Source organism: Podarcis raffonei, chromosome Z (genome assembly GCF_027172205.1).
Source record: "Podarcis raffonei isolate rPodRaf1 chromosome Z, rPodRaf1.pri, whole genome shotgun sequence".
Taxonomy (NCBI): domain Eukaryota; kingdom Metazoa; phylum Chordata; class Lepidosauria; order Squamata; family Lacertidae; genus Podarcis; species Podarcis raffonei.
Window position 1 is genome coordinate 9,048,817 of NC_070621.1, and position 23,653 is coordinate 9,072,469.

The window sequence follows — 23,653 nt, forward strand, 5'->3', positions numbered from 1 at the left end:
AAATTCAGATTTAGGTGTGAATGTTCCTCAACACGCACAAGTCTGTATGCAATTGTGTCCTAGAATGCACATTTTCACTAAGCAATTCCCCATGCAACCCATGCACAATTTACCCTAGTAGTGTATGCATTTTTGCAGACAGCACTTGGGCTCTCCTTCAGTGAAGGTTTTTAAAACAGAGGTTGGATGGGAATCTATCAGGGATTCTTTAGCTGTGACTCTTGCATTGCAGGGCATTGTACTAGATGACTCAACTCTACTGTTCTATGATTGTATGAAGTTCAATCCTGTAGGGAATTCTCTCATGCACTCTCATGCTGCAGAAATAAGGATTGACCTCCCTGCACACTGGCTGATGTGCAGGCAGTTCAGTCCTACATGATCACAATCTTCCTCCGCCCCCATGAGCTAACCTTGACAGAAGGGTCAGACTACCCCCTGTCAGTTACCTGGCTTCATTGTGAGGTTGGATGACTGACTGCTAGGTGACCCACTGGACCAAAAATGTTTGCAAACCCACCCCCACCCCCGGTTAGATGTCTCAAAATAATTCAGCTAAATGAGGGATGAGAAAATTCAGTTTGCATTTGAAGATTGGGCTACTGAATTCACAGTTGCCAAAGCAATATATGAACCAGCCAACTTGGACTACTGCAATGCACTCTACATGGGGCTACCTTTGAAGGTGACCCGAAAACTACAACTAATCCAGAATGCGGCAGCTAGACTGGTGACTGGGAATGGCCGCCGAGACCACATAACATCAGTCTTGAAAGACCTACATTGGCTCCCAGTAAGTTTGCAAGCACAATTCAAAGTGTTGGTGCTGACTTTTAAATCCCTAAACGGCCTCGGCCCAGTATACCTGAAGGAGCATCTCCATCCCCATTGTTCTGCCCTGAAGTTGCCATGGGTTGAATCTTGGACCTTCTGCATACAAAGCAGGTGCTCTGTGTTCCTCTTACTGTGTGTTTGTTGTTTCTAAAAACCAAGGGCTGCATACACAACATGCATATAAAGTGCATGGCTGACCCCAAAGAATCCTGGGAAGTGTAGTTTAAGTGTTCTGGGAATAATAGTTTATGCCATGGATATAAGAGCTGCTGCTCTTATATATACTGCTTTCAGTTTTGTTCTCTGTTTTCATCACTTGTGAGCCCATTAATTGACATTGAGGCCAAAAGGCAATCATGGAAATGTTGGTCTGAATAAATGAATAGATCTAGTTAACTAAGAGGCAGCATGGAGATTGACACCTGACACCCAGGAAGAGCATGAGATGGTGCCTGGTTCCTTGATGAACATTTAAAACACACACACACACACACACACACACACACACACACACCTATCACAATCCTAGATCAGACAAAGTGTGCATCGTTCAACATTAAAAGCTACATTTAACAGTTACCTGACATGTCACATGTACATACATACATACAAACATACATACATATACAGGCACAGAACAGTGAAGCCACATGGCAAACCAAGATATGAGAGTAGAGAAAGAGAAAAAGAGTTATAAAGGAGGCTCACCTCCAAGAAGGGGAAAATCCAGTGAGCAGGTGGGGGCAAGGGATGCAGAGCTGTAGTGCTCCAGACATTTCTAGAATCTGGCTCTCATCAGAGGTGCATCCAGCACAACCAATAGTCACGAATGATGGGAGTTTGAGTCCAGCAACATCTGGGGGTCCACAAGCTCCCCATGCCATATTTAAATCTACACCTGTCCCCAGTCGTACATAATATGAGACTGCAGGGTCCAATCATTCAATTGAAAGGAGTATTCAGATGATGGGAAATGAACCCTCCAGCCAGCACTCCCAACTGTCAGGGATGCAGCAGTTGCCATCCAGCAACATCTGGAGGGCCACATATTGCACACCCCTGCTCAAAGAAGCAGCATTCCCTACTGCATTAAACGGAAGGAAGGAAGGCTCTATTCAAAAGAGGCATTTCCTCAGATTGGAGAACCTGTAGCACTCTAGATGCTGGGCTGCAACATTCAATATGCCAGAATGATGAAAGCTGCCATCCAGCAACATCTGGAGGGGCACAGGTCACACCATCCCTGGGATAGGCAGCTGTTGGGATGGAAAATGAGAGGCCTGGGGGTTAAGGCTGGTCCAGAAGGCCTCTGTATTGGAAGGGCCAGCCCTAGACAAATTGGTTCCTCTTAGTCCTGAAAACTCAGGGTGCCTATAGTAACCAAGGTTACTTATTATTTTATTTTTTAGATACATTTTAAAGATACAGTTGGCTTTCTCCTCTTTTGTCTCAGTGTTGCCGTTGTAGAAAGTGGGCAGGGCAAAAGTAGAATGAATTGGCACTACCAGTAATTGGGGTCCAGCTCTTACCGTGGGCCTCTCTGCCTTCCCCCCCACCAGTCCCAATGGGGTTTATCGTTCACGTCCCCATCACAGGGAATAGATGCTCCGCCAGGGAACTGGAGAGCCTTCCACCAGCACTGTATCCCCAACTTCCACAGGTAAGCTGCTAGGGGGGAAGTGGGGGAGCTGGAGGCAGATACTTGCTAAGCAATTCAAACAGGCCCCATTTGAACAAGAACTATACTTGACTTGCTCCTGCCCACAATCAGTCAAACAGTTTGGGATCCCTTGCCACAGCAGAGTTGCCTGTGCAGGGACTCAGTTATGGCTGCATTCACACCATACATTTAAAGCACTTGTGTTGCCCCGTCTTAAACAGTTGTGGCTTCCCCCAAAGTGTCCGAGGAACTGTATTGTGCTAAGGGTGCTAAGAGTTGTTTGGAAACCCCCCATTTCCCTCCAAGAACTACAGTTCCCAGAGTTCACCGATTGTTAAACTGCCCTGGGAATTGTAGCTCCATAAGCAGAATAGGGGCCTCCTAACGACTAAACAATAACAACAACAAACAACTCTCAGGGCCCTTAGCAAAGTACACTTCTCAGAGTTACGGACTCAAGGTTAAGACTGTGTTCGTGGAAAACAATCTTACTCAGCTACGAGTGATTGCCAAAGAAGATGACAAAGACACATCTCAGAATTCTCTGCTGGAAGACTGTTGGATCTGCTGGATGACTGTTTAAAGTGGCATTATTCTGCTTTAAATGTTAAGGTTGCCTACATAAAAAAATAACAATGCTTTAGTTGGAACTGTAGGAGTTAGGGATGTGAAATAGAGATCTGGCTAGACCAACCATCGTTCAATTGGATCTCTCTAGAACAGGCCACCTGGAGACTGGATTTTGCCACAGGTGGGAGCAGATAGGGAAGGGATAAGGAGGAAGAGACAGACAGGTAAACAGACACAGAGAGACAGAGAAAGAAGAGGACAGAGAAGCTCATGATGGAGTGAAGAAAAGGGAGGTGGGGCCAAGCATGACTCTGCCAAAAGGACTCACCTATTAGCACCTCCCACTTCCCACTGGCTTGAGTCACCTCATAAGCGCAGCGCATCTCATTCAGGCCCACACCCCCCAGGATGAAAATGATGAGGCGGGGGCCACTCCTGTACTCCCCAGGAGCCTTGTTCTTGTGCCAGTGTCCATAGCGGGCACTGAATGCAGGAGAGAAAAGAAGGACAAACAAGAGGAGGGGAAAATACATCATGCAGAAGTTCAACAATTTAAAATACATGGAATTGTGTTAACATGAACCAAATGATCCCGGCTAGGATTGCACATCACACAAGCTTGTGAGTAGTCAGAAGTGACAGGTCAATACATTGTCCTGTTGCAATCCTTACAAACAGCCCCCACAAGGCCCATCTGCACTATACATTGACATCACTACAAGGTAAAAAAAAAAAAAGGTAAAGGACCCCTGGATGGTTAAGTCCAGTCAAAGGTAACTATGGGGTGCGGTGCTCACCTCCGCTTTCAGGCCGAGGGAGCCGGCGTTTGTCCACAGACAGCTTTCTGGGTCGTGACTAAACCACTTCTGGTGCAATGGGCCTGTTTACCTTTGCACCATAGTGGTACCTATTTATCTACTTGCACTGGTGTGCTTTTGAACTGCTAGGTTGGCAGGAGCTGGGACCGAGCAACAGGAGCTTGCCCCATCGTGTGGATTCAAACTGCTAACCTTCCAATCGGCAAACCCAAGAGGCTCAGTTATTTAGACCACAGCACCATCACTACTATCCCACTTTAAACAGTCATGGTTCCTCCCATATCTAGTATTATGAAAAACAGGGAAACACCTCTCCCTATCCACTTTCTCCACACCACACATAGTTTCTATACACCTCTATCATGTCTCTTCTTACTTGTCTTTTTTCTAAACTAAAATGCCCCAAACGCTGCAACCTTTCCTCATAGGGGAGTTGGTTTGTCCTCCTGTGAGCTTTTTGCAGCTCTGCAAATATCCTTTTTGAGGCGAGGCAACCAGAACTGTACACAGTATTCCATGGGTGGCCTTACCATCAGTGGGTAAAACAGCACTAAGACACGGGCAGCTTTTATTCGCAAGCCCTATTCCCAACATGGGATTCAAATTCTTCCACACTTCCATTCCTTTAATAACGTGGTTGCTTTTTATGCTGTGCTTTCATGACAAGGCAGCACAAACCAGGTTGGAGGAGTGTTAGAACAGAAGATAAAAGGAGGAAGGTACAACCCAAGGAATGCCTTTGTGGCTGCTGCTGGCCTGGGAGCAAGGTGTGAAGCCTTCTTCCTACCTGACCGCTGTAGTGCTGAAGGAAGCAGAGGATCGGGTGGAGATGTAAGGGTAGTGTTTGGTGTCCAGTTTGTCCTCAATGGCATCCTAAAAAGAGAAGAGCAGAAGATCAGCAGTTTTGGAAGAGCTTTCATATGTGCATCCTAGTGAGCTAGCTCTAAGGTAAAGGTAAAGGGACCCCTGAGCATTAGGTCCAGTCGTGACTGACTCTGGGGTTGCGGCGCTCATCTCGCTTTATTGGCCGAGGTTGCCGGCATACAGCTTCCGGGTCATGTGGCCAGCATAACTAAGCTGCTTCTGGCAAACCAGAACAGTGCATGGAAACGCCGTTTACCTTCCCGCCGGAGCGATACCTATTTATCTACTTGCACTTTGACATGCTTTCAAACTGCTAGGATGGCAGGAGCAGGGACCCAGCGACGGGAGCTCACCCCGTTCTAAGGATGAGCAAATCCGTCAACTCTGGATTCTCATTTCTCATTTTCGTTCTCCACATTTCCACATCAGTTTGAAATTTTCTTTTAGCCTACATCTGCATTTTAGTGTAAATTTCTCCTAATATACACATTTTTCTCCTTAGAGCCACATTTTTCTATGTCATTTTTCCTAAGCAAAGCAATTTGCCCCCCATGGCTTCAATGCACATCTCATGTCCATTAGGAGCCGTGCATTTAGGATTGTGGGTCCAATTTTATGGAACTGTTTAGACAGGCCTTCACAATATGAATTTTCTCTTTCTAACCAGCCAATATTTGAAGATGCTTTACTGGTGTTTTTAACTCTGCAGCTGCTTTTTGTAGATGCCTCAGGGCTGGCCCAATACATGTTGGTGCTTGAGGTGAATCATAACATGGTGCCCCATCCAGTGGCGGACCTAATTTTTGGGAGCTCTGAAGCTTGAACTGTTATGGGGGCCCCTTTGCAACTAGCAACGAGGTCTAGGTAACCACTGTTATCTTCTTCAAGAGGGTTGTTCCATAACAGATCACCATACCTTTATAACATCTGTGCTACTGACTCTCAAACCTAGGGATTGTTGAAATATATACAACAACAAAAATAATCAATTTGAGTTGTGCGACTCAGTTTGGGTCTACTAGACCCAAAAATTCTAAGCAATGTGGACTAAAGTCATTTCTTGGGGGCCCCTGGGATTAGGACCTCTGAAACTTAAGCTTCCTTAGTTTCATAGTAGATCCACCCCCAGCCCCACCACCCCCAGGAAAGAAGAAGTGAGTGAAGGTCTACATGAGGAACAATGGGAGTAAGCAAATCAACCATACCCAGCAGTTAAAGTGGGGATGAAAGGCTGTCATGAGGGGAAATCACGCCAGGTGGGTGCAGCCCCCAGAAGGCAGCCCCCACCATTTCCTTCTGGGTGGGGGAAGACCAGCAATGCCTCCTATTTGCCAAGAGGCCACTATAGAGGCAGCAGATCCAGCCTCCAAGAAGCATGCCACAGCCATGGCTGCTACCAAGGTGATAGCAGCAGGAGGTGATGTCTATCTGGAGACTGTTGATTTGGCCACCAGTTGTCTCTCCTTTCCTTACAGTGGGCCAGCCCTTGGATGCCTCTCATTCTTTTAAGCCTTAATACATTTTTTTTTAAAAAAATACAGATTATAAATATGCAAATAGAAAACCAAGGAGGAACACAGCCAGGGAGCTGTTGCTAATGGCAATCTCCCCCAAAGATGCCTTCATCAAGTGCTTGACCCTATCAACTGTCAGCATCAGCCCTATGATCACCGCCAAATCCAGGGAGATCCAGGCTGCTCATGTCCATCACATGCCCACATGCAAACATCATAGGAGCAGCCAGTCTGGTCACAGGCAGAGTAACAAATGTAAATCTTACTTTAGGACAGCTGGCTAGTTTCTGCCCCTCCCCTCCATCCAGGCAAGCAAGAGGCGTTATCACAGCTCAAGCACACATTCCAGCCAGACAACTCTCAGGGAGGATGCGAAGCAGAGAGTGTGGCTAGACTGGAGATGTGGCCTAAAGAGAATCTCAGGAGCCAGACAGATAGGCCCATAGGACCACATTTGACCCCTGGGCCTCAAGGTTCCCCTCCTCTAATTTAAATCTTTACCTCCATAATATCCTTTACCACCGGGGTCCATCGAGACAGCTGGTAGGTCTGCTCGCTGATTCGTTCCTTCCGCTCAGGCTTGCTTCTGCGGCGTAAGGTAGACTGAGAAGAGGGAAACAGGCAATTGCAAACATGGAGGAAGTGTGAACAAAAAAGGCAGACACACCACACAACTGGCTTTCTTTTTCATGCTTTAGTTTAGGGCATTGCCTGTGCCTTGCAAACGGGCCACTAACAAGTTAAGCTCCTTCATGGTGCTGCTGAAAGCTGCAGGGACCAGATAAGGGATTTATCTCAATCACATCAGTGTCTGGTGGACAAAGTGAGGATTTCCTGATAGCTGCTGGCACCCTTCCCCACAAAAAGAGAAAATATCATAGGAAGAAGCATAAAATAAATTCCAGCTGTAAATTTAAACCACCAACATACATCACTTTTATACCCCTTTAAATCGCATGGCTTTCTTCCACAGAATTTTGCGAACTACAGTCTAGAAAGAGTCCCAAAGATTGTAGTGGCTATCCCTAGCTCTTCCACACACTGAAATATGTTTCCCATTATTCCCTGGGAAGGTGGAAAAATTGTTGAATTAGTCCAAGGCTATTGACAGGCACAAAAATCTTTGAATAATGGAATGGAAAAGTCAGAAGAATTTACTTTTCCCATAGGTCAATGCTCCTTCATAGAGAAAAAAGGCACCACCCCTAATCTACTGTGTGTCAGTGGATGTCCTGCGATTCAGAAAAGGTTTAAGTTAGGTATATTAGCTTTATTAAATTTACTTGAAGCCTTGTACTCTGCACTGTCAAGAAATTCCAAGAAACCCCCCAACCTGTGCAGTTTGGAGTAGCTCAGTCCACCATTTTGTTCCAAAATGGTGATCAGCTGTATCCAAACACAGACAAAAATCTGCTTTTTGATCTCAGGAACCATCATGCAAAATCTGCTTATGACAACATAAAGAGGTATCCAAATGCATACAGAGCAGCCAGGCAAACAACTTCCCAAAAGATCTAGTACAGTGGTACCTTGGGTTAAGTACTTAATTCGTTCCAGAGGTCCATTCTTAACCTGAAACTGTTCTTAACCTGAAGCACCACTTTAGCTAATGGGGCCTCCTGCTGCCACTGTGCTGTCGGAACACGATTTCTGTTCTCATCCTGAAGCAAAGTTCTTAACCCGAGGTACTATTTATGGGTTAGCGGAGTCTGTAACCTGAAGCGTATGTAACCTGAAGCGTATGTAACCTGAGGTACCACTGTAGATGTATTATTATTATTTATATACCACCCTTCATCACAAGATCTCAGGGTGGTTCACATGATAAAAATACAAGGCAAAAGCACAAAGAAATAGTTTAAATAAAAAGAACAGAATAATACCCACACACACACATACTCACAAACTCATTAAAAAGGCTGTAAATGTTAATCAGACAAACACCTGGTTGAAAAGGACCATTTTTGCCTGGCACCTGAAGGCACCAGAAGAACCTCCCTGGGGGAGCATTCCATGAACAGGTGGCTACTATACAGAGAAGGCCTGCTCTCTTGTTGCCACTCTCAGGGCCTCCTTCGAAGGTGGCACACAGAGAAGGGCCTCAGGATATTGGTGACTGAGTCTATGTTCCAGCTTTGCAAGCTGAGCTACAGCCCTTCTCCCTCAGCAACTGGGAAAGGCATCTCCGGGCCATTGCTAAAAAATCTTCAAGACCAGGTAAAAACTTACATCTGTGATGATGGGTACTCCAAGGTGGGCCATATTGGTGATGATCTCACTGTCCTCAGGTGGAATCTGAGCATGCTGAATCAGCTTGTTGAGGTTTTCCTCAGTGATGCCTGGGAGGGTGGAAAAACATAAAAAGTGAGGCTATTTCCCCCCAAAAAAGATAAATAATTTCACATGTTGCTCAAGCACCCCTTTCGCCAGGTTTTCCAAACTTCTGAGTTTATTGACCCCATGGATGGACTTACAAAGTTGTCATTGACCCCAACCCAAATTTTTAAGAACGTGAATGAAATAAAGTCAAGAAATACCAGCATATAATCAACATTTATCAATCACCAATCACCATGGCTTGAAATCATAAAACAAAAGAAAAATAAGGAAGTAGAAAAAAGTATAAAGAGGTAAAGGGACCTCTGACCGTTAGGTCCAGTGGCGGACAACTCTGGGGTTGCTCCGCTCATCTCGCTTTATTGGCCAAGGGAGCCAGCGTACAGCTTCCAGGTCATGTGGCTAGCATGACTAAGCCGCTTCTGGCGAACCAGAACAGTGCACGGAAATGCTGTTTACCTTCCCACCGGAGCGGTACCTATTTATCTACTTGAACTTTGACGTGCTTTCAAACTGCTAGGTTGGCAGGAGCAGGGACTGAGCAACAGGAGCTCACGCCATCGCAGGGATTCGAACCGCCGACCTTCTGATCGGCAAGCTCTAGGCTCTGTGGTTTAGACCACAGCACCACCTGCATTCCAGAAAAAAGTATACTTGCATGCAAATCTGTGTAGTATATTGTGGAATCATCTCAATAAATACAGAGGTTCCTCATTAACCAGAGGACACATGGTTCCACACATGCCTAGGCCTTTTATTTCTCAGGCTCATAGTTCCCAATTAAACTTTTTGCACTACATCTTATGAGATTCTTTTTTACATCCCTGGGAGTTTAACAACCCCTTCTTGACTACAAAGTCTTTATTCAGCCTCTGCACTGCTCCATTGACCTCTGGGGTGAGGTGGGGATCAATAGCAACCACTTTGGAAGCAGCTGCATCACCTACCATTCTTCAGGAAGATGTAGAGCAGGATGATACGGATCTTGTCGTAAGTGCTGACATTTGCATCAAGCAGGATGGGGACAATAGCCCTCATTGGGTCCTTTATTTTCTCCCCCTCTGCATCGGTTCCCATGGCCAGGTCCTGAAGAAGAAATATATAGCATCCATCAGTCTTTGCCCACTTTGGATCTACAAGGTAGGTTGCCCTCTGCCGCCTGATGTCCATGTCAAATCTAGGGAGGGAAAATGCTGGAACAGCACAACTTTACTCTTAATATAATCACACTGGGATCCTGAATTTAGGGAAAAGTAAGACACTACATTTATTACGTGTTTGATGGGAAAGCTCCTATTTCTATCTAAGATGGAGATGCCTCGAGCCATGCTTGATCTTGCTGAATCCTCATGGAGTGGGAGGAAGTAGGAAATGAGGTCAGCAACCCCAAGAGTATGAGTCTAGCACCTAAGGCAGGGGTGCCCAAACTTTTTCCAAAGAAGGCCAGAAGTGAAATTGTGTAAGGGGTGACCAAAGTTGTTGAGCTCTTTTTTTTACAATTTTACCCCAAAGTTGTTGAGCTTTTCTTAGGATTGAATTGAAGTTGCTGAGCTTTTTTTAGGATTTTACCCAGGACATATACTGCCACAGGGGCCGGATTAAATCAACCAGCTGGCCAGATTAGGCCTCCAAAACAGACTCTGGACATGGCTGACCTAATGGAAGGTCAGCACAGGTTAGGTCAGATAGGATGGGCTAAGAAACTTGGAGGTTTCTCTCTCCATCTGCTCTTTCCCCTGCAGACACATCAGCCTCCAGTGCAAGCTGAGTTCCAAAACTTCCAACAGACTAGGATACTCCTCCCCACCAAGTCTTCCATTCCCCCACTGCCTGCTTATTCATTCTCACCTGCAAATGAAAACCTAATCCAAGTTCTTCCCAATCCTTACAGTTCCCCATACTTAATAAACACATTGCCTAGAGCCATCCAGATATCATGTCCATGAGCATTTCAAAGCTTTGATGTGCATCTCTCCCTTTTGGAGGAAGATACGTGCATTGTAACTCTTCCATTGTATGTCACAGAGCACTTAAAAACAAAAGGTGACCCCTGTAAGACTACACTCCATCAACAAAGGGGAAATGGAGCAACCTAGTCAGCAGCTAAGTCAGCTCTTTCTGAGATTCCTAGCAAATTATGCAAAAATGCATCACACACACACACAAAAACCACATGGTGTTGCTGACATAAGAATGTGTTTGCAGCAATGTCTTTCCGTCATCACAACCTGCTCAGCAAATTTTCTGAATCAGTTGGTTTACCTGTTCAACTCGGCAGAGCTTGTCCACGGTGCCTTGGTAGTGTTTCATGCAATCTTCGGCCAGGTGAAGGTGAGTGGAGTACTGAAAAGAAATGTAATAAATAAATAAATAAATGTGGCTAAGCTACTCTCCGTCGTCAGTGCACAGAACCATAGACTTGTAGAACTGGAAGGGACCTGAGGGTCATCTAGTCTAACCCCCTGCAATGCAGCAATCTCAGTTAAAGCATCCACGACCGATGGCCACTCAACCTCTGTTAAAAAAAAACCTCCACAGAAGGAGAGTCCACGACCTCCCAAGGGAGTCCGTTCTACTGTCAAATAGGTCTTACCTTGCTCAGCTCCTTCTGATACTGGGGCATCTTTTTCAGCATCTGGGAGAGATCCCTCATGGTTGTCTACAAGTTTTAAACAGAGAACAAAAATCATCCACATGCCTTGCTTCCAAAGGGTACCTGGCAGCTTTTGGACCAGATGACCTGAGCTAAACAATGAAGATCTTAAACAGTTAAAGCAAGACAACCAGGTTGTTGGGGGGGGTGTTTTTTTGGAGGATAAAATCTTACTTAGAACCATTGAGCTGTACCTAGACAAACACCATATCTTGCACTACTCATTTAAAGAACCTGTATAGCATTTTAAATGGCAATGGCTTCCCCCACAGAAACCTGGGAACTGTAATTTGTCAAGGGGGATGAGAGTTCTTAGGAGAACTTCTCCTCAGTTCCCAGAGTTCCCTGAGAAGAGGGATTGATTGATAAATTACTTTGGGAATTGTTGCTCTGTGAGGGGCGCTTAACAGTCATGACATCACCATTTGTTAATGGTACTGAGAGTTGGTTGGGGGCTACAGTTCCCAGAGTGGTTTAGCAGTCAATTTGTCTTCCCAGGGAACTCTAGAAATTGTAGCTCCGTGTGGGGAACAGTGTGTCTCCCAACACCTCTTAGGACTTTTAAGAAACTACAGTTCCCTCTTTGTGGGAAGTCACAACTGCCGAAGGGGTATAAGAGGGCTTTAAACGTGTGGTGCACACTTGCCTGGAGTTCTTAATGAAATCAATAAAGATTAAGTGAAGTCATGATTAACTTGGAATCAGTGGGACCACGTTTAACTAACTTCATCTGGCTCCAACACAAAGAATTCAAAGGAGCCTCAAAAGGTCCAGTCTAATTCCTCATGAAGGGGAACTCACTGTAATCATGTTCCTCATAATAATCTAATCCTTTTTCTGTAATTTGAACCCCTCAATGCTTCACTCATTAATTCGCTGCGCCAGCTGTACAGCAGCCCTTTAAATATTTGACAATGTGATCGTAATCCTTTCTTCTCCAGAGTAAACAACCCCAGATTCTTCAGCCAATCCCTCACAGTACTTGGTCTTTTATATATTTGCTACATTTGAGGGGGGGAAGTTTATATCTATAGGAATAAAAAGGCACCTTTCCTGCCCCTGCTTCTAGCTCTCTATTCAGTCTTAAACATTCTAACATATGATTGCTTGTTAAAGCTCACCTTATCACCCGTATTCATCCTTTTACTGGAAGAGAAGTCCTTCAGAGAGCGAGTGACCTCCCTGGAATCAAATAAAGACCAAGCAAGTCAGTAACATCCTCCCTACATCCAGTTCAAGCCATACCCCTTCCCTAGAGCAGTGGTGGGGAACCGCAGGACTGGTGGTCAAATAAGGCCCTTTGGATCTCTCTATCTGGCCCTCAGAACTCTCCCCAGGCCACACCCCTCACTGGCCCAAGTAGGGCTAGAATGTGTCCTTCAACTCTAATAATGCCTCTTGCTTGTCTGGATGGAGGACAGAGAGCAGGGTGCAATTGCACGTGGAAAGTTGCCTACTCTATGAAGGTAAAATTTGCATTCATTGCTCCACGCACTTTTGCTTCTGGCCCCACCCACCACTGGTACATTGCCCTCAGAAGACTGCCTAGACAGGAAACATAGTTCACTTCCTAAAAGCGTAGCTTCAGGCCACAGACCAACACAGGAGGTTAAATGTAAGTCTCTAGGGCTGCAACTCAACACAGGGAGGTTATGAGTGTGTGTGATCCCATCAGTTCCAATGGACTTCACTAAAGAAGCTGAACTGCCTCAGTGGAGTGACTGAGCTACAGATTAGTGACTGATCTACTGATTCAAGTCTCCTGTGGACGTGAACTCACTAGATAGCTTTAAGCAACCCATGTACACACACTCTCAGCCTGAGTCCTCCCTCCTCTGCAAATAATAATAATAACAATAATAATGTCCCAGCTTGCAAAATGGAAATAACAACACCCACTGACTTCATAGCGTCACTGTAAGGACTATGCTAGACAATGAATGTAAAGTACTTTGAATACTTGGAAAAACATAATTAAAGTTAACTTTTTACTGGTATGGAAAACCAGTGAGAAAACCAGAGTTTGTACAGTGACCACAAACACTTGAAAAAGTGCTGTGCAAATTATGATTATTAATGTTAGCCTCCTACAAATGAGGGAGTGGGGAGGAAGAAAGGACAGTCCGTATACTATCCAGTTGAATGTGTGCTTTGCTGTTTAAAAAATAAAAAGTGGTATCAAACTTCAATTAATAAATTAAACCTTCTTAATTGGATTTAGGATTCTGCTGTGCTGCTCTGCGTTATGATTCCCCCCCACACACACACAAAAACAAACATATATAATCTCTCCTTTTGCACAATATTTCTAGCTGGAAGGCTGCTCCCTCCCAAAATAACCTCAGGCAACAGGAACAAAAGGCAGCACACTGTTTTGCAATATGCAGAGTGAACTCAACACCACCAAGAGAGAGGAGATGCGCTCTTACTGGGAGACTTCAGCAATGTGTTTATGGCGCAAGGTGACCCAGAGGTCATCATCTTCATCCAGCAGAACCTCTTTGACACGGGCCTCCCCAATGCCACTTGTCTCATACCTAGTGAGGGAGAAAGAGAATGTAAGAACATAAGACCCTCCTAACAACTCTCAGCACCCTTAACAAACTACAGCTCCCAGGTTTATTTAGGGGAAGCTCTCGCGGTGGCCAACCAGAGGCCTGGGGTAAACCCACAAGCAGGATTCAAGCAACTGGTATTCAGAAGCATTGCTGCCTCAAACTGGGAAGGCAGAGCATAGCCATCATAGCTAGTAGTCATCAATAGCACTCTCCTCCATTGATTTCTCTAATCCTCTTTAAAAGCCATCATTGCCTCCTGTGGGAGTGAGTTCTGCAGTTTAACTATGGGGAGAGAAGGTAAAGTTCAGTAGTACTTTTTGAAAAATCTATTTTAAAATTCATTTACAAGTTATGGGGTTCACCAAAACTTCCAGGGCAGATTTTGGGGAGGCCTAAGGTGTGCATGGGGAAGAGGGGGGAAAGTCCTATGGTGTAGGTGGAAGTCATTCCACTCGCTCAAGGGTTTAGCGGAACACTGTCCTTAGGGCTTTTGCAACCACCAGGGTGTCTGCAGGACCCTTACTTGTAGACGTCATTCTCAATGGGAAGCAGATCATAGCTCATGGCTTGGAATGTCAGTTCATGGAGCACTGGAGAGCTGGGGTCAAAGCCGCGGTCCAGGATGACGAGCTGGGAGCGGGCTTTGTCTGGACCCTTAGGAGGGGAGAAACACAACAGAAAGGCTCAAAGTGTGGGTGGGGACAGGGGGAGCATGGACAAGCCCCACCCTCAAAGCCATCATGTGTCACACCCAATCCCTGACCTTCCCAGTTCAAGGACAGCAAGCCCCTCTGAAGCTGCCACCTGGTGTCATGATGACATCAGGGGAATGGCAGGTTGCTGCCCCCACCCAGCAGTCAAAGTGTCCCCTGGAGTTCTGTGAGGCAGGTCCTCCTGCTGGCTGAATCTAGTTTCCCACCCCGGAATTGTCAGGAACCCGGCTAGACATGTGCCCCTTAAGAGGAAAGGTGCCCAGTTTATATGACCTGACCTTGCTGGTTGTTCCACACTGAAGTACTCACCTCACCCATGGTAGGGTCATCGGCCTTGTAAGCATCAAGTTTGTCCTGGATCAGCTGGGCCAACATGGCATTGTCTTTGTAATCCCTGCAAAAAAGCAGAAAAACAATGCTATATATATCTGCTTGGGCTTGCCGATCGGAAGGTCGGTGGTTCGAATCCCCGCAACGGGGTGAGCTCCCAGCTCCTGCCAACCTAGCAGTTTGAAAGCACGTCAAAGTGCAAGTAGATAAATAGGTACCACTCTGGCGGGAAAGTAAACAGAGTTTCCCTGTGCTGCTCTGGCTTCACCAGAAGCGGCTTAGTCATGCTGGCCACATAACCCGAAAAATCTGTCTGTAGAAGCTCCCTCAGCCTATAAAGCGAGATGAGTGCCACAACCCCAGAGTCGTTCGCGCTGCTGGACCCGGAAAAACCCACAAATACATCAGTTCAGCTCCCACTTTAAAGAAGGTGTGAACTGCTTTGCTGGATGGGACCAGGATTCATCTAGTTTTCCTTTTCCCAAAGCAGGTACAAGGAACCTGTGGCTTCCCAGACCTTTTTTTAAATGTTGCTTTATGTTTTCATTGTATACATGTTGTTGTACACCACCCTGACATTTTAAGAGATGGCAGCATACATATACTTTTTATAAAATAAATCAATAAAACTCCTAACTCCCATCCTTTCCAGCCAGCATGGACAATTCAAGCAAACCTTTCAAAAAAAAATAGAAAATAAAGAAAAGTAAGCTGATTTGCAAGTGTGATTCATTAACCTGAGTCAGTTTGAGGAAGCTATTTCTAAGGATTTGTTTTAGCTATAAAATGTACGTGAAACCCTGACTTAAAGCTACTATCTATAAAAATATTCAGGGCACATCAGGATGGAGGGGAGGAGGAAGAGCAATAGTAAATAAAGCATCCTATTCATTGTTGCTATTTACTACCAGGTACCGTATTTTTTGCTCTATAAGACACACCAGACCATAAGACTCACCTAGTTTTTGGAGGAGGAAAACAGGGAAAAAATATTCTGAATCTCAGAAGCCAGAACAGCAAGAGGGATTGCTGTGCAGTGAAAGCAGCAATCCCTCTTGCTGTTCTGGCTTCTGGGATAGCTGCGCAGCCTGCATTCGCTCCATAAGATGCACACACATTTCCCCTTACTTTTTAGGAGGGAAAAAGTGAGTCTTAAAGAGCAAAAAATACGGTAAGTAAAGGAAAGAAAGGTTGGGGTTGGCGGAGCACGAAGTGCGTCCTTTAGAAGACCCCTGTCCAGAACCCAGACTCACCCTCTGTATCGGACAGCAGGGTATTCCTTCAGGGTGGCACAAAGGGTGGCAATCTGCTCTGCCAGGCGCTCCAAGATCGGGTTTTTCATCTGGGCCTTGTGAGGGCTGTAGAAGCTCTGGAAAGAGTCAGCAGAGTCCAGGGAGTAAACCTGCAGAGGGCATCAAAAGAACAGCAGAATGACAAAGTGAGCTAAATTGTCAAGGCCAAGTAAAATGGGTGGATACCACACATGGGAGCCAGCAAGCCTCTCCAAGGTGGGAAGATAGGAAGCTGACTTATCCCAAGTCAGACCATTGGTTCCTCTAGCTCAGGTTTGCATGCACTGACTGGCAGCAGCTCTCCGGCATTTCAGAGAAGGACATTCCCTGCCCTACATAGGAGATGCTGGGAACTGAGCCTAGTAGAGTTCCCTAATAAGAAGGGGTGACTGTTAAACCACTTTCGTCTTCTGCCTTCATTACACATCTTCAGGCAGCAAGCAAAAACATTCCTTTACAACCAGGCCTTTGGCTGATTGCATGTTCTATGGCTTTTAAAATGGGTTTGTGGGTGGGGGTTACTTTTTTTGTTTGTTTTATTATGTATTTTGTGTTCTCATTTTGTATTTTTATGTTGTGAACTGCTCTGTAAATTTTGGATTAAGGGTAGGTAGATAATAGATGAGAGAGAGATGATAGATAGTGATAGACAGATAGATGATAGATACATGATAGATAGATTAGATAGATAGATTCTAAACTATACTTCCCAGGATTCTTGGGGGGTGGGACCCTGCCTCTTCAAAGTGGTATAATTCTGCTGTAAATGTAAGGTGCAGATGGGGTGTTAAGGTGACTTGTTAGTTTCTTCATTATTGCTAAGACCCAAGATTTGATACAACACTTCTGGACAGTCAGACCCAAAATATTTTTAAGTGCTGTGCTGTAATTATACATGCTCCCACAAGCATAAACCTTATCAAGTCCTCAGAAAGTGCTTCTGTGTAATCACCCGAAAATATGCATAGTCAGCACAGGTTGTGGTCTTTAAACAAGGAGTAGCATACAGTGAGGCTTATTTCAGTAATAGCATCATCCCAATTCCATCAGTGCCAGAGGGCATTTCCACCACAGATAAAAAACAGCGGAAATTTGATGAAATTTATGTTTCAATAGCAACAGGGGACTCCAACCCTAAGATTACAGAAAATATAGTTCATTGCTATAGTCATTAAAACTAGGCCAGAACTGTTAAAGAGAAGATGAGCCCCATGTCAAAAGTGTCTTTTAAAAAAAACTATTTCTGATTGTACATGGGTTTTATTGTGTTCGTATTTTAAAATGCACACTTTGTGTCCATGTATATTGTGGGGTTTTCTTCCTCAGTTGTGTGGTTGTCATGATAACCCTTTATTATATTGGGATGTTTATGGTCTGTAGACCCTATTAGCTGAACTGAACATAAAGTACTTAAACACAGAAGCGAGTCCTGGGGCTGAAAACAGACCCTGAAAGGGAAGAAATCTTGCTCAAATTAAACCCCCTCTGCAACTAGCTTTTTTGTTGTTGTTTTTCTATCTTGACTGCTGCCACGCGCAGTCAGGAGAATGGTCCATTCAGATTAATATTCTGCCTCCTGGAGGAGATCTGACAGATGTCTCAGGGACAGTTCAAAAGCAGGGCATGATGGTGCAGCAGATGTTGGGAATTAAGGGGGAGCAAATATCTCCAACAAATACCTCTGCAGAAAAAGGGAAACCAAATATATCATGGCAAAGCACCCTTTGAGATTTCCGTCTGCTCCATCGCAAACAGCTGTAACAATAGCCACAATCACGCATCATGCTCAACTGTGGGCTAGCGCAATATTCTCCAACCTTCACCACTTAAACACTGCCCTTTCCAACTGTTCTGAAACTAAACACAAATATGGGGGGACATTTAAAAATAAAACTTGAAAAAATAAGAGGAAAACAAGAAGGAAGCAACTCTTTGATGGGTTGGAAGAATAGAGAAGCACCAGGGAAATGTTCCAAAGCACACAAAATGGAGCTGAGGGCCACATACTGCTCCTAGGTTGCTACTTGGTTTAGTGGGATGCAACATCACCACTGGGTGCAAAAAGGGATAGAGTTTGCTGCAGGGAAGGGAAGGGAGTAAATCTTTCCTCTCAACACTGTTCAGTTGCCTCCCTAAGTTCAGAGGATATGCTGGCTGGTAGGCCAACAGAGAATAGACCAAGCAGGGAGTTCATCACACAATCATAATGTGATGGCGACCGCCATGGCTTGGATGGCTTTAAAGAAGAATGAAACAAATCCATGCAGGAGGTCTACCAATAGCTATGAGCCATGGTAGCTAAATGCAGCCTGTAGCTTGAGATCCAGCCTACTACTCAATTGCTGGTTCCTATAGGGCAACAGTAGAGGGTAAGTCTATTGCATTTTTGCTCTGGGGTGCTCCAAAGGCATCCGGCTGCTGACAGTGGGAAAGAAGATGCAGGACTTAGCTGGATTTTGATTTGATCCAGGAGGGCTAAAACAAAACTTATATTTGCATGCCTAGATCTGCTTGCGCTCATCCCTTGCCATGCTTGTTTCCCTGTCATTGCTGTCATCGCTCACTCAAGCAATAGAAAAGTAGGCTGTTAAGGCTGTCAGGGTAGGGATTTGCCTTTTTGCTAATGTCTGTAAAATGCTGTCTACACTGCTGCCACTATAGTACCTGACAGCATGGATTGTCCAACTTCCAGCTGCCCCATTCCATCCTCTCTCTCCCCCCCTCCAAAGTCTTTACTGTGCAGTTTTCTGGGATATCCTCCATCTTAAGTCCCTCCCCCTTAAGATTTCATTTTTATACTTTTGCAAATCTCTGAGCTCTCACTATATCTCCCTCATATCTGCCCGATGCAGTTTTGGCTATATTTATTTATTTATTATTGCATTTTTATCTCTCCTCCCCCCCCCCCCCCAAGGAGATTCAGGTGGCATGCATGGTTCTCTTCTGTTCATCATCAGTAGTTCCGCTGGAAGTGAAGTCATCTCTGTACTTATTCGCCAAGGGCATGTTTGTGCAGAGAAAAGTGACCTGTTTAGTATTTATAGCTCTGTACACCTGCCTGCCATCTGTTCCTAGTCACGTCACCCACCCACCCCTTGGTACGGCACAGGAAGGGCCAATTGCAAAGCAGATGGCCAAGGAAGGCTCCTTGCTTCTCCCATTGGAGAGAATCAGCCAATGATAGAAGAGAAAGAGTAGAACGCAGGGAACATCTGTGTTTGTTTGTGCCTGGGTGTGGGTGTGTGAGCAGGAAGGCTAAGGCCGCAACAGAGAGAGGCAGGCCTGGAGAAAGAATAAATAAATCAAGGAAGACAAGCACAGGATGGCAGGAAGGAAGGAGGCCACTCCCTCGCCTAGAAAGCTGTTGCATGAATTGCAATTCCCACTGCAAGCCCTTATGTAAGCCTGTAATCCTCTCTTTCCTCTGTAGGCAACTTAAAAAGCATAGAAGAATACGGACGAGGCTGTAGCTTCAGCTTTCAGGGGCTGTTGAATGAAGCACACACAAGAGAATTGTCATCACTGCTGACTGGGGTGGGGCCCCTAGGGAGATGTGAGTCTTAATTGGACCAGCCCTTTAATTGGTAGCCAGACCTGCTCACTGAGGGGGAGTGGGAGAATCTTCTGTTAATGTTGTTGTTGTTTCTTACATTTTATATCCCACCTTTCCCCACCTCAAGGACTCAAGGTAGGGTACATAGTTCCCCTCACCCCATTTTATCTCACAACAGATGAGATAGGTAGGTTGAGAGACAGTTGCCAGCCCAGGATCACCCAGTGAGCTTCATGGGCCACGGTGGGGATTTGAACCTTGGTCTACGAAGCCCTAGTCCAACACACTAACCACTACACCACACATGATTCTGTTGCATCTTCTGCAAATTTTATCCAGTTATGTCAAAAGGAAAATAAAAGTTACAGCTGCTTTTAAAATTATTATTTCATAATAATGTTGAATGGGGGAGACATGAAGGTAAGACCTGGGAGACCAGGGTTCAAATCGCAATTCAGCCATGAAGTCTCCCTGGGTGACCCTGGAGCAGTCATTATTCTCAACCTAACCTACTTCACAGGGTTGTTGTGATGATAAAATAGAATGGGGGTGAAAGTGTGTAAGCCACTTTGAACTCCTCAGAGCAAAACTGGTGCATAAATGCAATAAGGAAATAAAAAAATAAATTTCAGTTTTCTTAACTTTCCAATTTCTCCAATCCCAAAGTCAGTTCTCCACAATCTGCAATTGTACACTGATTTCAGCAACTTGGAGGAAAATGTGGTATATAAATGTAAGAAAGGAATGAAAGAAATGAAAGAAATGATTCCCCCCCCCTTTTCAAATTGAAATGCAGATCCAAATTGAACCAGGCAGAAGTGCTTTGAAATGAAGTGGGGTGTTTTCCCCCTGACACACCAAATCTGTGCTGAAACTGAAAACTAGAAATGCACAGTCCTTTCTCAGTTGTTGCACAGGGTCAAAGCATTTTTGGACGTATTGAGCAGAGAATATCAAATAGAAAGGGAGCCCAGGTTCAGTTCCCCACCACCCCAAGTTCAAACAATCAGGTAGCAAGCGATGGGAAAGATTTATGACTGGGAAACTGGAGAGCCACTGCCAGTCAGAGGGTGACACTGGTGAGCTGGACAAACAGGCTGACCTTTTGCATGCAAAAGCAAGTTTGGCTCCCACACCCCCACTCGCCCCCCACCACTCTGTGGACTCACTTGAGACTCGTAGGGCAGGAAAGCAATGTTGATCTCTGTCAGAGTCTTGATGACTTTCGCAGCACGGGACTTGACCAGCTCATTAAACAAGGAATCGGGGCAAGCTGGAAGAATGGAGTAAAAGTAGCCACTATAGTCAAACAGCCAACTCAAAACCATTTGGATGCCTCTGTGGGGGTATGAGGTGAGGAGCCAAATCAGGCCCACCCACACCATACAGGGCCATTTTCTGAAAACCACAGGTGACACACCATCCATTGCCTCTGAATCCCTCCTTCCTATGTCACATTCCCATTCATTCATCACTGAAGCCACCGCTTTGTTTTGCTTTTCAGTCTTCTTTTTTCCACATAAGGAACAAGTCATCTTCTGCAGCATCCCTTGCTAGGATTTTTGCCAAGGTCATTTCAGATGCTGCAACTTAAGGAATTCCTCCCTTTTCTGCAGAAGTTACAGATCAGCAGGTCCTTGCAGGAAATAGTGTGCATCCACCAATCAGCACTCCCTGGAGAACTTGCTTGAAGTAGAAATCTTTGGCCTGGGGAGCCAGAGGCAGCTGTCCAGCCCTCTCTTTCTGGCCCTCAGGACTGTCCACAGGCCACACACCCTCCCCCGCCATACTTTGAACCTTCCCTGGGTGATTTTACTGGATTGTAATAGGTCCTTGAACTCACATCTTTCTTCATGCTTGCCTGAGGGAAAGGTTTGTGTGTGTAGAAACAAACCTACTCAAACAAATGTTATATTAGCATTACTTGGTCTACCCACTTTTGCGTCCAGCTCTGCCTACTATGCCTTGTGGCTCCCAGATGGCTGCATAGACTAGGGTTGCCATATCTTGAAGAGCAAAAACAGAGGACAGCTTGAGTCACTGCCAACCTGAGCCAGGGAAAGAGGCAAATGGGAGTGTGGCCATGCCCACATGCCTCTTTCTCCGGCTTGGGCTAGCAGTGGCCGCAGTGTGGAGAGCCACCTGCAGTTGAGCCTGCAGCCAAGCTGCCCACACCCGCACCACCCAAGCAAAAATAAAATAAAAACCCTGGACATTTCCTTTAAAATGTAAAAATTGAAACACCCTTTGAGAACCACTGGTGCAGGTAGGTTGTGAAGATTTTTAATCCACGTATGTACTTATTTTGTTCACAAAAACAGTTTTCTGACGCTCTGGTACATATGCATGGAGTTTTCAGCATAATATATTTATATGTCTTATTTCCTCTAGTGTACAGTGTGAGCTTCATCTTGCATCATTTAAAATCTCAACACTGCCTATCAGTTAGCTTCTGTAAACCGCCATATTAATTGGCCCAACAGTGGAAATAATAACAAGGCTAAGCAAAAAATGATACTGGAAGCAAATGCTGTTTCCATGCACATGCAAAATGTAGCTCATAATACTGAACCAACTGTTAATTGGAGCTGTGTCTATGAAATTATGTAGACAATATTCTTGCAAACAGATTTGGGTCCATGTGCATTTTTCCTACCGATGATGCATCCTTTCTAGCTTAATTAAATTGGCTCAGAAATTTTACCTGTGGTATGATTCTGTAACGTTTCATCAATTCATTATTTGTTTAATCTGGGAACAGAAGACTAGGAGATATGGACCCACCAAACTGAATAAATGTGTACATTTTTATTTTTTCAAATGTAAAAATTCCCCCAGATTGTCCTGTTGGTCCCCCAAAAGAGGACATGTCTGGGATTTCCCAGATGTATGGCAACCCTACATAGAAAGCAGGGGGTGAAAGAAGTTCCCAATGCTTGGTTTGTAGCACCATACAGTGCAGTTCTTGAAACTTCCAGTTATAACAAGGAGGGGCAGAGAGAATTTCCCAGTATGCTTACAGTCAGTAAAGAAGACGTGGGCAGCTCGATACTTGGCATTCGGCGGTTCCTTGAAATCACCAATGAGAGACTCAACAGACTAGGAGAAAGAAGAAGAATTAAAAACAATCAGTTTTAGATGCTCGCTAGTTCTGTTCAAAGTTCAGACCTTAGTTTGTATGAAAACAATTTTTCCCAAGTTAGTTTGCTTTGTGAGCCCACTTTGTAAAGGAGTTCTCCTGACTCATTGATTCTGCCCCACTGACCACTATTATAACAAGGCTTGACTTGCTTAAAATTAGGTTGGGAAGTTCTGTCTTTGGATAGGAGAACTGGCCAATACAGTTTTGTCCCATAATACAACCCTACTGGTTTCATGTGAAATATTAGTACATTCATATCCCTTTGGGACGCGGGTGGCGCTGTGGTCTAAACCACAGAGCCTAGGACTTGCTGATCAGAAGGTCAGCGGTTCGAATCCCTGCAATGGGGTGAGCTCCCGTTGCTCGGTCCCTGCTCCTGCCAACCTAGCAGTTCGAAAGCTCGTCAAATTGCAAGTACATAAATAGGTACCGCTCCGGCGGGAAGGTAAACAGCATTTCTGTGCGCTGCTCTGGTTCGCCAGAAGCGGCTTAGTCATGCTGGCCACATGACCCGGAAGCTGTACGCTGGCTCCCTCGGCCAATAAAGCGAGATGAGCGCCGCAACCCCAGAGTCGGTCACGACTGGACCTAATGGTCAGGGGTCCCTTTACCTTTTATCCCACCTTTTCTTCAAGGAGTTCAAGGTGACATACTTTATTCTTGCTCCTCTCCATTTTATTCTTGCAACAACCCTATAAGGTAGGCTAGGCTGAGAGATAGTGCCCAGCTGGGCCCAAGGATACCCAGTGGGCTTCATATGATTGAGTGGCGATTCAAACCCTGGCCTCCCAGGTTCTAGTTCAACATTTTCACTC

The 23,653-nt window shown here is 45.2% G+C and overlaps 1 protein-coding gene across 3 annotated transcripts in view; it reads right to left on the reverse strand.

The window, feature by feature from the left end:
- Positions 1 to 23,653, reverse strand: part of LOC128406275 (syntaxin-binding protein 1) — a 58,662-nt gene that overhangs the window by 6,858 nt on the left and 28,151 nt on the right. For all 3 annotated transcript variants that reach the window (XM_053373529.1, XM_053373526.1, XM_053373527.1), the window contains 14 exons: positions 22,717 to 22,795; positions 20,866 to 20,969; positions 16,105 to 16,253; positions 14,831 to 14,915; positions 14,332 to 14,462; positions 13,680 to 13,787; positions 12,372 to 12,432; positions 11,191 to 11,256; positions 10,860 to 10,940; positions 9,545 to 9,683; positions 8,490 to 8,599; positions 6,762 to 6,863; positions 4,670 to 4,755; positions 3,393 to 3,547 (listed from right to left, as the gene is read on the reverse strand). In XM_053373529.1, coding sequence (XP_053229504.1) covers positions 3,393 to 3,547; positions 4,670 to 4,755; positions 6,762 to 6,863; positions 8,490 to 8,599; positions 9,545 to 9,683; positions 10,860 to 10,940; positions 11,191 to 11,256; positions 12,372 to 12,432; positions 13,680 to 13,787; positions 14,332 to 14,462; positions 14,831 to 14,915; positions 16,105 to 16,253; positions 20,866 to 20,969; positions 22,717 to 22,795 — 1,456 coding nt within the window. The remainder of the gene's footprint in view (positions 1 to 3,392; positions 3,548 to 4,669; positions 4,756 to 6,761; positions 6,864 to 8,489; positions 8,600 to 9,544; positions 9,684 to 10,859; positions 10,941 to 11,190; positions 11,257 to 12,371; positions 12,433 to 13,679; positions 13,788 to 14,331; positions 14,463 to 14,830; positions 14,916 to 16,104; positions 16,254 to 20,865; positions 20,970 to 22,716; positions 22,796 to 23,653) is intronic.